Source organism: Ictidomys tridecemlineatus, chromosome 2 (genome assembly GCF_052094955.1).
Source record: "Ictidomys tridecemlineatus isolate mIctTri1 chromosome 2, mIctTri1.hap1, whole genome shotgun sequence".
NCBI lineage: Eukaryota > Metazoa > Chordata > Mammalia > Rodentia > Sciuridae > Ictidomys > Ictidomys tridecemlineatus.
In genome coordinates this window covers 228,433,458-228,445,469 of record NC_135478.1, presented here as the reverse complement: position 1 = coordinate 228,445,469, position 12,012 = coordinate 228,433,458, and the positions used below count along the sequence as shown (strand labels likewise).

Below are 12,012 nucleotides of genomic sequence, written 5' to 3'. Positions count from 1 at the left end.
GAGCAAGGAAGATAAGGAATGATTTGGTCCAGTCTATCATGAAAATCTGCCAAAGCCCAAGTCCATGGTCTCCATCAAGCCAGTCGAGAGGTGCCCGTGTCTAGTGCCCATGTCCACTTGAAGGACACCCGGGAACTCCTGAAGGGCAAGGAGGAGCCCTTGGGAATAAATAAAGTGCCTGTTCTACGTCTGCTCTGGGAACTACCAGCCCTCCTACAGCCCTTCAGAAATGGAGCATTTCCCGATCAGGTAGTGAAAAGCCAAGGCTCTGCCTGGTATGAGTGGCTCCAAGGCTGAATGCATTTCGGAGCAGAGGCGTTGATTTTCTGCCCTTTTCAAGAGCGGATATAAAAAGCCGACACTTATTGACCTTACCAAAGCCTTTGATACAATTAACAGCAATTTGGCTAGAATAAAACCGCATGCAATTGACCTTACTTCATTAGCTTGAAGATTATTTTACAAATGGAGAGCAAAGTGCTGTGATTTAACAGATGAACTGCGATAGCTGATTGAATGAATCTTCTTTCAATTCCGACAAACCCAGGCTACTTTCTAAAGATAATGCATTAATGAAAGAGGCACTATACATGTTTGGTTTAAGATCAAAGAGAACTAATGTGGTTTTTTTTTTTTTTAAATGTATACGGATTCCCTTTTACTTTAACCTCTTGCTGTATATATTAAGGTCACATATTCATTATTCACTGTTCACTTGAAACACAACACGAGGAAGATAAAATGCAGTAATGGACTTCTTTCCACAACGAGTCCTCTGTTAAATGACAGGTTTGGGTGACATCTCTGGCCAATAAAGCTCTACTTATCTTTAAACTCTAAAGGGACGATGTAAAATGTGTAGATGGTGAGGCCTCAGGCTTAATGAAATTTGCTAATTATCTCCCCACACTGGTTAACGCTGCTGTCCCTCTTCCTTCCTTTTGCTGTTTAATGGTGTGGTTCTGAACTTCACAGCCTTCCATGGAGGTGCCTGCAGCCAGGGTGATGTGGTATGGAAGCGTCTGGGAGAGGCACTGCTCCCCTGCAGACCAGGGGATTCCTCTTCAGAGCTGTGGCTTCAGAGACGAGCAGAGGCTGTGACACCCAGCTCCTTTCAGCTCCCTGGAGTCAGGTGGAGGTGTACGACCACCAAAGAGAGACGCGCCCTCACACACACCACCGCTAACAGGTCCACAGGCCGCTGCGCCGAGGACTGCGAGGACAGGGGAAAACATCCCAATGTCCCATCCCACAATGAAAATAAAATTACAGACTGTATTTTAAATGCTACTTGAAATAAGGACTAAGAAAATGCAAAGTCAATAACAAAATTAGCGTTATTGAATTTCCACCTCCCTAATATAAACAAATAGGAAATGCAGAGGTGGAAACGAGGGAAACATCTGTGTTAGCATTACCAATCCCCAAATATTTAGGAGCCAATCTCCTGAAAGGTGTGCAGGATACCTACTCAGAGAACTTCACATTCCTTAAGACAAATTGAAGGTTTCAATAAGTGAGCTGTAAGTCACACTCATGGATTGGAGATTTATATGCTGTAGATATATCAATTCTTACCAACTTTATATTTTTTTTTTGGTACATTTTATTTTTGCATTGACACACAACCCAATTTTATCTTCCATACATAGAATATATTATTAGTTCCTATGTTGTGTATGTGTGTGTGTGTGTGTGTGTGTGTGTGTGTGTGTGTGTGATGTGACAAACTGATTCTAAAAGTGTTAGGAAAATATCAGGGTAAAGGATAGTGAGACAGGTCTGGGGTTGTGGCTCAGTGGTAGAGCGCTCGCCTAGCACATGTGAGGCCCTGGGTTCCATCCTCAGTGCCACATAAAATAAATAAAATAAAGGTATTGTCTCTAACTACAACTAAAAAATAAATATTAAAAAAATAAAAGAATAGTGAGACAGTCCCTAGGACGATACCTGAAGCACTTGAACTCCTTCCAACAAGACTCACAGCCAGTCAACTGGGCACTGTGGCTTCCTGCCCTGGGTTTCAGTCCTGGGGTATACGGATCAACCAGCGGAGCAGGCAGGTCCAGGCCCAGATCCTGTCCCCTTACTGTGGGGAAAGGTTGGTGTTTTCACCCAGAGAACTTTACATTCTGGAGTAATTCAATATCTATATGAAAATAAATGAGTCACGCTCCCTACCTCACACCATACTGAAAACTATTTCTAGATCCATCAAAGATGTAAATGTGGAAGGTAACACAAAAGCTCCTAGGTGAGACAAGAGAAGAAAGCAAAGTTTTATTTAAAGATAACAAAAAACTAAACAAAAAGTAGAGATTAATTTAGACTTCACCAGTGTTTTAGAATTCTGCCATCAAGTCTGCAGTGTGAAAACTCTTGGCTGAAAAGTCAGGTGACACAGAGAGAGGCTATTTGCAATCTTCTGACAAAGGTCTTCTATGGAGATCCATAAGTGGGGGGAGAGGAAAGGCAACCCAAAGCAACCAGCAGTAAACAAAAACAAAAACAAGAACTGGCCTAGGTACTTGTCTGCAGAAGCCACCAGTAAGCATAGGCAAGGTGCTCACCAGCCTCCAGAGAAACAGGAATTAAACGAGAGAGGCCCTGGCACACCTCTACCCAAATGGCCAAACACCGTCAGAACACTGCTCAGCCTGAACCCCTGCGCGAGAGGGTGAGGAAGGATGTAGAGGAAATGGCGCTCTCCCGCACTGCCGCAGGCCGCAGCCAGCTTCACTCTCCAGGGCCCAGCACCTCGTCCTCCTGGACCAAATCCACCCCCCCAACCTGCCTCTGCACTGTACTTTCTGTACCGAACGTGTACAGACCCTTTTTGTCATTATTCCTAATCAATACAGCACAGCAATTACTTACACAGCATCCACCTGTGTTAGACGGCATGAGCAACCTGGAGATTACTGAAATCAAGGGTGGATGAGCAGAGGGTAAAGGCAAATACCACAGCATGCCACAGAAGGACTCAAGCATCCCGGATTCCTGTGTCTGCAGGGATCCTGGCACTGGCCGCTCGTGGATCCTGAGGGACGACTGCACTTTGAATCTGACCAGGCTCTTGTTAGAAGACAATAAAGCAGTTGAACAAGGAAGAACAAAGGAACTTTACTGCAAGTTTTACCCAAGAGATGATGAGGCAAGGCCCCAGGTCTGAAGCTATCTGGGAATGCTGGACCTACTGGGCCAGGGCCAGGCCCCGAGCATGCCTGGACGTCCTGTTCCGGGCCCCCTGTTGCTGAGCACGCTGACATCTCTAACATGGAAATGCACGGAGGCAGAAGAAAGCTGCTCAGTGCCTGGTTCACACAGCAAACTACACACTAAAGGACCCTGGAGCCGATCCCTAGATCAGTCCTTAAACAGCTTGTGCTTAAGGACAAGAGACGGAGCCAGGGCCTCGACACTGTGTGTGTGCGTCTCCTCTGCTGGGGTCCTTCCTGACCAGGTCACACTGTGGAAGCAGCAGGGGAGGGGCAGTGCTGGAGAGGGGGCGGTCAGGGGTGGACTGGGGTGTCTCCCACGCCTTCAGCCTCATGCCCACTTTGCAGCCGGCCTGGCCACCTCCAGGCCAGGCCCCCCAGGCCCGGGGTGGAGAGGGGCCTCTCGGACGCCCTGCTCAGGTGAGAAGCCAGTGCTCAGAGGCAGCAGGGACCCAGCCCGCGGCTCGGCATGAGGCTTGGAGTCCTGCCCGGCTGTACCCCAGGGGTGCCCCCTGTCATCTGTGTGGGCACACTGGTCGGCCTCCTCACCACGGCCCCGTCCTAAACAGCCCCATGGTCACGTGGCAGCTCCTCTGCCCTGCAGGCTGTGTCCTGCTGGGAGCCCGTGTCCTTCCCCTGGGAACAGGCAGGCAGGGATTCCTCCAGCTAGAGGCTGGGGTGGGGGAGGCAGGAGGCCACCACTCCTCACCTCCTCGGGAACAGTGCCTGGCTCCCGGTTTGGCACTTGGGCCAGGCCCTCTGTAGGGCAGGGACTGCCAGGGACACACTTAATGACTCAGTTCCCATACCCAGCCCAGGTCTCGGGAGGCTGGGGACTGATTTACACCCAGGACTGACTCCTCCCCTGAGCAGCCCAGCATGGCAGCGGGACAGGATGAGCAAGCTCCTGTCCAAGAACAGAAGACACTGCCACGCTCCAGGCACTGAGAAGCCTCCGCCTTCAACTTCTGTCTTAGGTCTGGGTCTACCCCTTTCTCCCCTCCCCAAACTCCATGCAGCTCCAGCCCAGGCTGACTGTCCATCAGCCCCAGGTAGAGGCCCCTCTGTATCCTTCAGGAAAAGTGACCCGTGACTCATCTGCCTCCTGCAGCCCTGGCTGTGTCACAGGTCTGTGCATCTGACATGCGTCATCCCTCCTGAGGGTGGAGGTGGGGCCTGCCGTCCCAGCATCCTCTGGGGTGAGCACTGACCTGCCTGTCGGGGACGGCAGGCAACTCCAGCCAGAACCGACTCAAAAGATCGTCCACGCGAAAAATACATAAAAAGTCCTAACACTTGTTTTTGGGTGTACTTCAGTATAAATGACTGGAGTCTGAATCTGGCCTCTGCTAATGTGATGTCTTCTCCGCACTGGGGTTTTGGGCAGAGAAGCTGAGCACAGCACCCTGATGGGTCACGCCATATAAGGCGAGGTTCGGGAGCGCGGGCGCCAGCCCAGGCAGCTGCCAGCCACACGTGGAGCGACTTACGGGAAGTTTATTATTTTCCAAAAACCATATCATCCCGACCATCTCCTGGAGACGATCCACAAACAGCCGTCCGCACAGCGGCCCTGGCAATTCTCAGCACCGCACCCCCGGCCCGGTAAGGCAATCACGTCCGAGTCAAGCCAGTGTGGCCGTGTGTAGCTGCACACTCCAACCCCGCTCCCCTCCAACATCAGCAAAAAAGCACCATAAACCACATCCTCCCGCCCTTTTGTTCTTGGCCCGAGAGAGACGTTCATGGGACGTCTCCGTGGTCTGCTCTCGGCCCCCTTGGGGGGTGGCCCTGACCAGGCCTGTTCTCATGGTGAGCTGAACGGGTGACTGAGACCACATTCACCATCACCAAGGGCCACTACCAGACAAGGACACAGAAGAGGACAGCATCCAGTGTTGTCCATGGCTCCAAAGGACAAACGGCTTGGACAACTGTATCCCATTCCTGTGTGTCGTGTAGCCTGGGGGCCATTCAGTCAAGTGGCAAACACAGGGACGAGTCGGAAAGTGACCAAGTATCTATACTCAGCCTCAGGCCAGGGGCTGGGCAAAGGGCAAAGACCATCCTGAGGATCTGCTGGAGACGGTCCTTCCCAGGCTCCCAGTATGAGTGCCACTCGGCATCTCAGCTTCCACCTGCAATTTCAGAAACACTGTCGATGCGGTGATTGTGGAGAACTGCCAATCATGGGGGACAATCCTGCCACTCAGAAGAGTGAGGACGATGAAATGAGCGGACCCTGGCTTGCAGTGAGGACGTGGCAGCCCCCTGCATCCACGTCCACAGCTCTCGAGTGACTTTCATGGGCTTTGGCACTGATCCCGGATGCTCTCCTTTAAATAACTGGCTGTTTTGCCACGTGTGTTCTATCTCAAAGAGAGAGTTTTGTGAGAATTAAAAATGATCCAAAACCGCAGACCTGGGAAGCAGAGTTTCAGATTTAATTAAGATTTTCATTTCTTTATGAACTTTGATTGAAACTTCCAATGCTTTCTAAAACCGGTATTTTCGCCCAATTTTCATTAGTGTGACACGGAACTGTGGGTAGGTCTTCCATATAAGTAAGAATATCCTCTCTAGTTCAGAAACAGTTGTCAAAATCTGCGACTTGCAGATCACTTTTAAAACTGTATGATGTGAGCTCTCATCTTCCCGAGGCTGAGCAAGGAAGAGGGCTTCTTACAGCCCTGAGCTGGGCCGCAGCTGTCCGACGGTGCCTGTGGGAGAAGCCGAGACAGTTTCAGGAGCCTCTCCACCGCGGGCCGCAGCACTGCCGACTTCTGCAGACCATGCATAGGAACCCTGTCCACGCCACGCCTAACGAGCAAGTGCTTTTGAGGGTTTCTAAACAAGCTCCTGAGCCATCAAAGCCCACTCGCCTCGGGGGCTTAATTATATGCAGATTTCTGCCCAACTGTGCCAGGATTTATTGGCAGGGCCGGGCCACTCCACAAGTCGGCTGACAGAGGAGGCGCCGCTGGGGAGAAGAGAACTCCTTGGCCGTGAACATCCCGTGCTTGCTTCCACAGCTCTTCCCTCCTCATGGGCTCACAGTCCGCCAACACCTGTTCCCATTGTGAGTGGATCCCCATTCTTCTGAGGTCCCCAGTTTGGCAGCATTTGAATGGGACCAAATGAAAATGGTGATTTATTTCTAGCAATGTTCATGTAGAAGAACAGATAGGCATATTTATATGTACACAGACTCAACACCAAAACACTAATTAAGTAAATTTAGTTTTCCCTTTAATCAGACTTGCAGGTAATTAGCTGTCAGCTAAGATAAATTACAGTTTATTCCATTTTTATACCATGCTTTGGTCAAATAAAGATTATGTTTTAATGGCCAGATTTAGTTGCTAATTTTCCATGCATATGAAAGGATTTGCAAATATTATCAGTGGAATCTTTGAATGTTCTGAAAACTAATCTCTGCCTAAAACATCACTCTTCAAACCCACAGTTGCATCCAGGGATAGGAAAGGCTGGTTTGATCTTTTCTGTTTGATTCACAACCATTCACATTTTTTAAACCCTAGATTGAGAATTCAAAGCCTCTGCGTGTGAACCCACGTGAGGACTAGTGGAACAAGCTGGACTCGGGAGCAGTCCTCTGTACTCCACAGGATCTGCAAAGGAGAGATCCTCCCAAAGCCCCGGGTTTGGTCACTGGTAACAATGTAACGTGCGGCGACGGCACGGGGCCATCTGTGAGTGAGAAGGGTGTGTGCAGACAGCGCTCTAATTAAAAGGGCCCCCGGAGTGAGGCGGTGACTGCATTACCCTTGCATCAATCTGCACAGAAGAGTGGCCAGGCAGAGAACCGGGGAGAGTCTACTGCGGGTGGAGTTCCCCGAGAACCAGATTTCCAGTTCCTTCTGCCCAGGCTCGACAGTGAGCGAGCCGAGGTTTCCCTGGGTCCCCGACGACCTTTTGTTTTGATGCATTAAGACAAATGACCACACAAGGCGCAGAATGTGCTGGAACCTTAGCATCAACCCTGCGGCACAGCTGGACATGAGGGGCATCTTCAAACTGCCCTGAGCTGAGGACAAGGCGACTGTGTGGCCAGGCCACTCGGGGTCCCTCAGGACACAGGGCTGCAGCGAGAGTGTGAGATGCTGGCAGAGTCCCCCTCTTGGCTCCACTTGCACAAGGAGGCCCTGTGGTCTCTCCCCAGCATGGTGTCTCAGCACATGGTGCACGCAGCTGCCCAGGCTCAGAGACAGCCGCGAGGGCCACTCCCGTTTCTTCCGGTGCCAGGAAACACCACTTAACCCCTACAGTGACCCTTTCAGGTTACGGGCCTTTCGTGCCTGAGGAGGAGGAGGAGACACAGAGGTGTCAGGCACTGAGCGCCAGCTCCTAGGGAGGCGATGTGGGAGGGCGTAAGCAGCAGGGCAAGATGGCCAGGGAGGAGGTGGGGCCAGGGTCAGAACAAGGAGCGTGGGGAGGGTCTTCTGATGAGGTCAACTTCCGGGCTGACAGAAGCGCCCATGGACATAGGCTGGGGACCCAATCAGACAGACCCCTCCACACTTGTGCTCCTAAGTGGGGGACACGAGAGAAAACTAAGAGACGCGTGGACACAGGGGGCACCGGTCAATAAGAGCAGGGGGCGCATGGGCGGGGAGGAGGGCAGGCAGGAGAGTCCGGAGGCCATCAAAAGAGCAGGCCACACTGCCCACCGGACTCCCCGCTCTGGCCCTCCTCTCAGAGCGGGCTGTCTCTGTGGCTCTGGCAGTCACCCTGCCGTCTCCCATCCCCCGTTCTCCAGCTCTTTGCTGAGTGGACAATGAGCCCAGCCCCTCCAGACGGGAAACTCGGGCGGCTGAGTCTGGAAGCTGGGGCTGGGGCTCACCGTTGGTGACGCCCTGGTCCCGAGCTGGAGCAGGACTTAGAACCTCTCCTTAGAGGGAAGCACGGGGCATGGCTGACCTCCGTGGGTCATGTCCATGGAGAAAGCAGGTGACTGTTGCCTCCCGAGCTTCACGCCCCTCGCTCGAGCTGGCCGGCAGCCTGCCTCACAGATGGCCAACAAGGCTGGAGAGGCAGGCCAACGCCGGGGAGGCATGTGGCAGGAGTGGCATGCTGGGGACAGCCAGAGGGAAGTCACCCTGGTACAATTGACCAGGGTTACAGGAGAAGGGGACCGAGCGCCCCTGCCCGCCCTCCACGTCACAGCTCCTGTGGAGAGGAGAGGCATGACACGTCAGTCACACCTTCCCTGCAGGCATGTGAGACCCCTGCCTGTGGGACCTCACACCTGGCACCCGGTGACAGACCCCGCTGAGACCCCTGCCTCTAGAAATCCAGACTCCATCCACCTCCACTTCAGCACCTGGACAGAGGACGCCCCTGCTGAAGACAGGGAGAAGAGTGCCTGGACACAGGCCTTTGTTTGGACCGTGGCCAGCTGTTTGGTGGCTGTGTCCTGGGATTCCTGTGCTTGCTGAGACTTGCTGGGTCGTCTGTAAAGTGCAGTGCTGGTTCACAGTGATCCGAGGGGGCAGGACGCCTGCAGCAACACCAACCTCCCTCCAGGGACGCAGCCTGTTTCCGTTCAGCCATCTGCAGTCCCTTTCCTGGGGTGCAACCTCACCTCACGTCAGTTATGAGGCAGGTTTTAAAGTTCATGTTCCAAACACACCAGCACCGGCCCCTTGACGTCCTGTGTCCCATCTCAGGTGCTTTAAGAAGTAAACACTGGCTGCTCGATAAGACACTGATCATTTCAAGGACCCGGGTCCCCCACGTAGACCATCTGCCTGCAGCCTCTCCCCGCAGCCTCTCCCCACAGCCTCTGGGGGGCAGCCTGTCCTTCACTCCTGGGCAGTGGCAGCGATTCTACTGTCACTTGGAAATTTGGCATTGGAAGGAAAATGGTGACCTAATCCATTCTCAGCCCCCACGAGTCACAGCAGTTGTGCAGGGTTGGAGGGCACCAAAGCCCTAAGATGTTCTCGCGGGTTTTGGCTCCATCGGCCCCCCAGATGATCACACTTTCCTCTCCAGCAAGGCAATGCCCCTCCCAGGGAAGACTCGGGGTCTCACGTCTGCACTGGTTTTTGGCAGAGGGTGGGAGGGCAAAGGGAACTCTGACCCTGGAGGGAGGGGTCTGGCTTCTCTGATTAGAGACTGTCACAAAGCACCTTTGGGTAAGTCCCACTCCCAAAACCCGAACAAAAGGAATCTCAGGATGGTCACCTCCATGGGCCCCACCCAGCTACCTCCTCCCTGATGACCATGCCGGCCTCAGAGGGACAAGGGACAGGACGGAGGGTGCCCAAGGCCAAAACCCAAGTGCAGGGTAGGAACATGGGACCCTGGGCATCAGGACACTGTCCAGTGCCTTGCTGAAGAGCCCTCTTGGCATCTTTTATAAGTATTCTTGGTGTTTTCTACATACCAGAGGAGGGACAGAGAAAGGCATTGGAGTGTGCGTGCATTCAAGTGTGCTCCGTCACAGCAGCAACTTTGGATACCCGTGTCCACGATGACAGCCTTGAAGTCAGTCACGGGAGACGGCGTCCTGAACGTCCAGGTGACACCACCTCAGTTCATGTCCATCTGCATGCTGGAAGAGTCCAGGCTCAGGAAAGGCCACCTCAGAGGCCACTTCTTGCTGTTTTTTGTTTTTGTCAACTTGGAATGCCATTCCTAGGGCCACCAAGAGCAGGGCCACTATTTGGGGGCCAACATGGGTTCCATGCTGTCCCTGCCTGGAGGACTGAAGCCACCGACTTACAGTGCCCAAGCTCGCTGTCCTCTGAGGGGAAGGGGACAGTGACCAGTGACGATGAGGAAATGGGGGCGTATTAGTGGGAATAAGGCACGTCGGCCACTCCCCCAACTGCACTGACTGCAAGATGAACAGTGTCACCGCAGCTGTCATCACCCTGCCGCAACACGCAACACCTGGAGGATGACGTGAGCATTTCTTATGAAAATCTGTTCTGACCACTTACCCACGACATAGAATGCACTTGGACACATCACACATAAATGGAGCATGACCTCGCATCCTTCTGGTCCTGCATGATGTAGAATCCCACCAGCCCTGTGGTCATGAATGTTCACAGGGTAATAATGTCAGATTCATCCTACTATCTTTCCTTCCCCCAAACTCCCTCCCCTTCCTTCACTTCCCTCTATCTAATCCAAAGTACCTCCACTCTTCCCTAGCTAACCTTTCCTTATTGTGAATTAGTATCTGCATATCAGAGAACACATTCGGCCTTTGGTTTTATGGGATTGGCTTATTTCACTTAGCATGACATTCTCCAGCTCCATCCATTTACCAGAAAATGCCATAAGTCCATTTTTCTTTAAGGCTGAGTAATATTCCACTGTGTATGTATATACCACATTTTCTTTACCCATTCATCTGTTAAAAGGTAGTGCAAGCATTTCTTAAGCACAGCTTTGTTAAAAAAAAAATTCATAGGAAAAGCAATTTGTGTCTCCATTATTTTTAAACACACACACACACACACACACACACACACACACACACACAAACAGACGATATGAGAACCAGAGGGGTCAATCATTCGCCACAGCCCGTGAACCAGGAAACCTGAAGGACACTCTGGAGAATCAAGGTCGTTTCTGCAGCAGGTGATGAGGTGCACCAAAGCTGAGGGAGAGCGTAAGGAAAGCCCCCAGCCCCAGGCAGGCAAACATTCCCACCAGCCAAACCACCAAGCAAAACAAGTCATCCCGAGGCCGCCGGTCACCTGCATGTCTCCGCTCCCGTCCTGTCCGAGTCCGAGTCAGCCTCATTCCAATGCCTGGCACGTGCCACTCCACATCTCCAGGAAGGAAAAGCAGGAGACTCCCCTCCATCACTTTCCTACAGCCCCTGCATGCTGATCAGGTGGCCGTGACTGCCGAGGACCAGCCCCACACAACCAACAAGGAGCACTTTATTTAAAAGGAAACAAACAATCCGGCCTGCTCACATCCCTTCTGGTGCAAGTTTAGAAATCTGCGGCTTAGATGGCCATGCTGGATGCTGACAGCCTCAGGGACACAGCCCGGCCCCAGCGCTCGGGTGGACAGTGAGGCCGCCAGCACCCACGAAGCCACGGGCGTGGCCGTGGATGAGAGCAGCTGTGCCAGGGCACAGAGGGGCTCCCACATCGGCTTTCAGATCAGGCTCTGAAGGGGACAAAGAGGCAAGGAGGACGGAGCCAGTTCACTGGGTGAGTGCCAAAGAGGCCACTCTGGCGGGCGGCTTCCCCCCTCAATGGGGGCTTTGTCCCTGGAGGGCTGGGCTGTTTCTGAAGAGGCTGGGAAGGCAGGACGGTGAGCGTCGCACTCTGGTGCTGAGGCAAGAAATAAGATGGAGGAGCCCCAGCACCCTGCCCAGAAAGGTGGCCTGCGGACAGGGACCCACCCTCGGGCCTGCCGGAGGAGCGGCCTCCTGCCTGGGCGGGTTCTGGTTTTCCTTTGGCTTCATTCGCTCACAGATGGGAACCCCGACGTCTTCCTGGAGCTGTGCTCAGAGCTTAGGTCTCTCGGAATCAGAGTCAGTTGCACGGTTTCCCGGCCCTTCCTTATTCCGCTGTCTTGAAGGGCCCCTCACCCCTCCAGCAGCAGCTCTCCTCCTCTAAGGGCACGGCAGGGGGACCCTGGCACACAAAGAGCCTCAGAAAAGTCCCCCTGGCCAGGTGGAGCTTGGAAATGTGAAAGGACAGTACTGACCCGATACAACTCCACTCAGGGAGCCCTGAAAAACGTTGAGCGCCTTCTAGCCTGGCCCCCCCTTCCCTGGGACACCTTGGCA

General features: G+C 53.0%; 1 protein-coding gene across 6 annotated transcripts in view; it reads right to left on the bottom strand.

Annotated features, from left to right (window-relative positions):
* Dpp6 (dipeptidyl peptidase like 6) overlaps positions 1-12,012 on the bottom strand; it is an 860,191-nt gene that overhangs the window by 393,725 nt on the left and 454,454 nt on the right. The window contains exon 1 of one of the 6 annotated variants that reach the window (XM_078040901.1): positions 10,961-11,284. The exons of the other annotated variants lie outside the window; for them this stretch is intronic. Within the exon in view, the coding sequence (XP_077897027.1) occupies positions 10,961-10,966 (6 nt within the window). The 5' untranslated portion in view covers positions 10,967-11,284. Of the gene's footprint in view, positions 1-10,960; positions 11,285-12,012 lie in introns of those variants that run through there. 6 annotated transcript variants of the gene reach the window in all.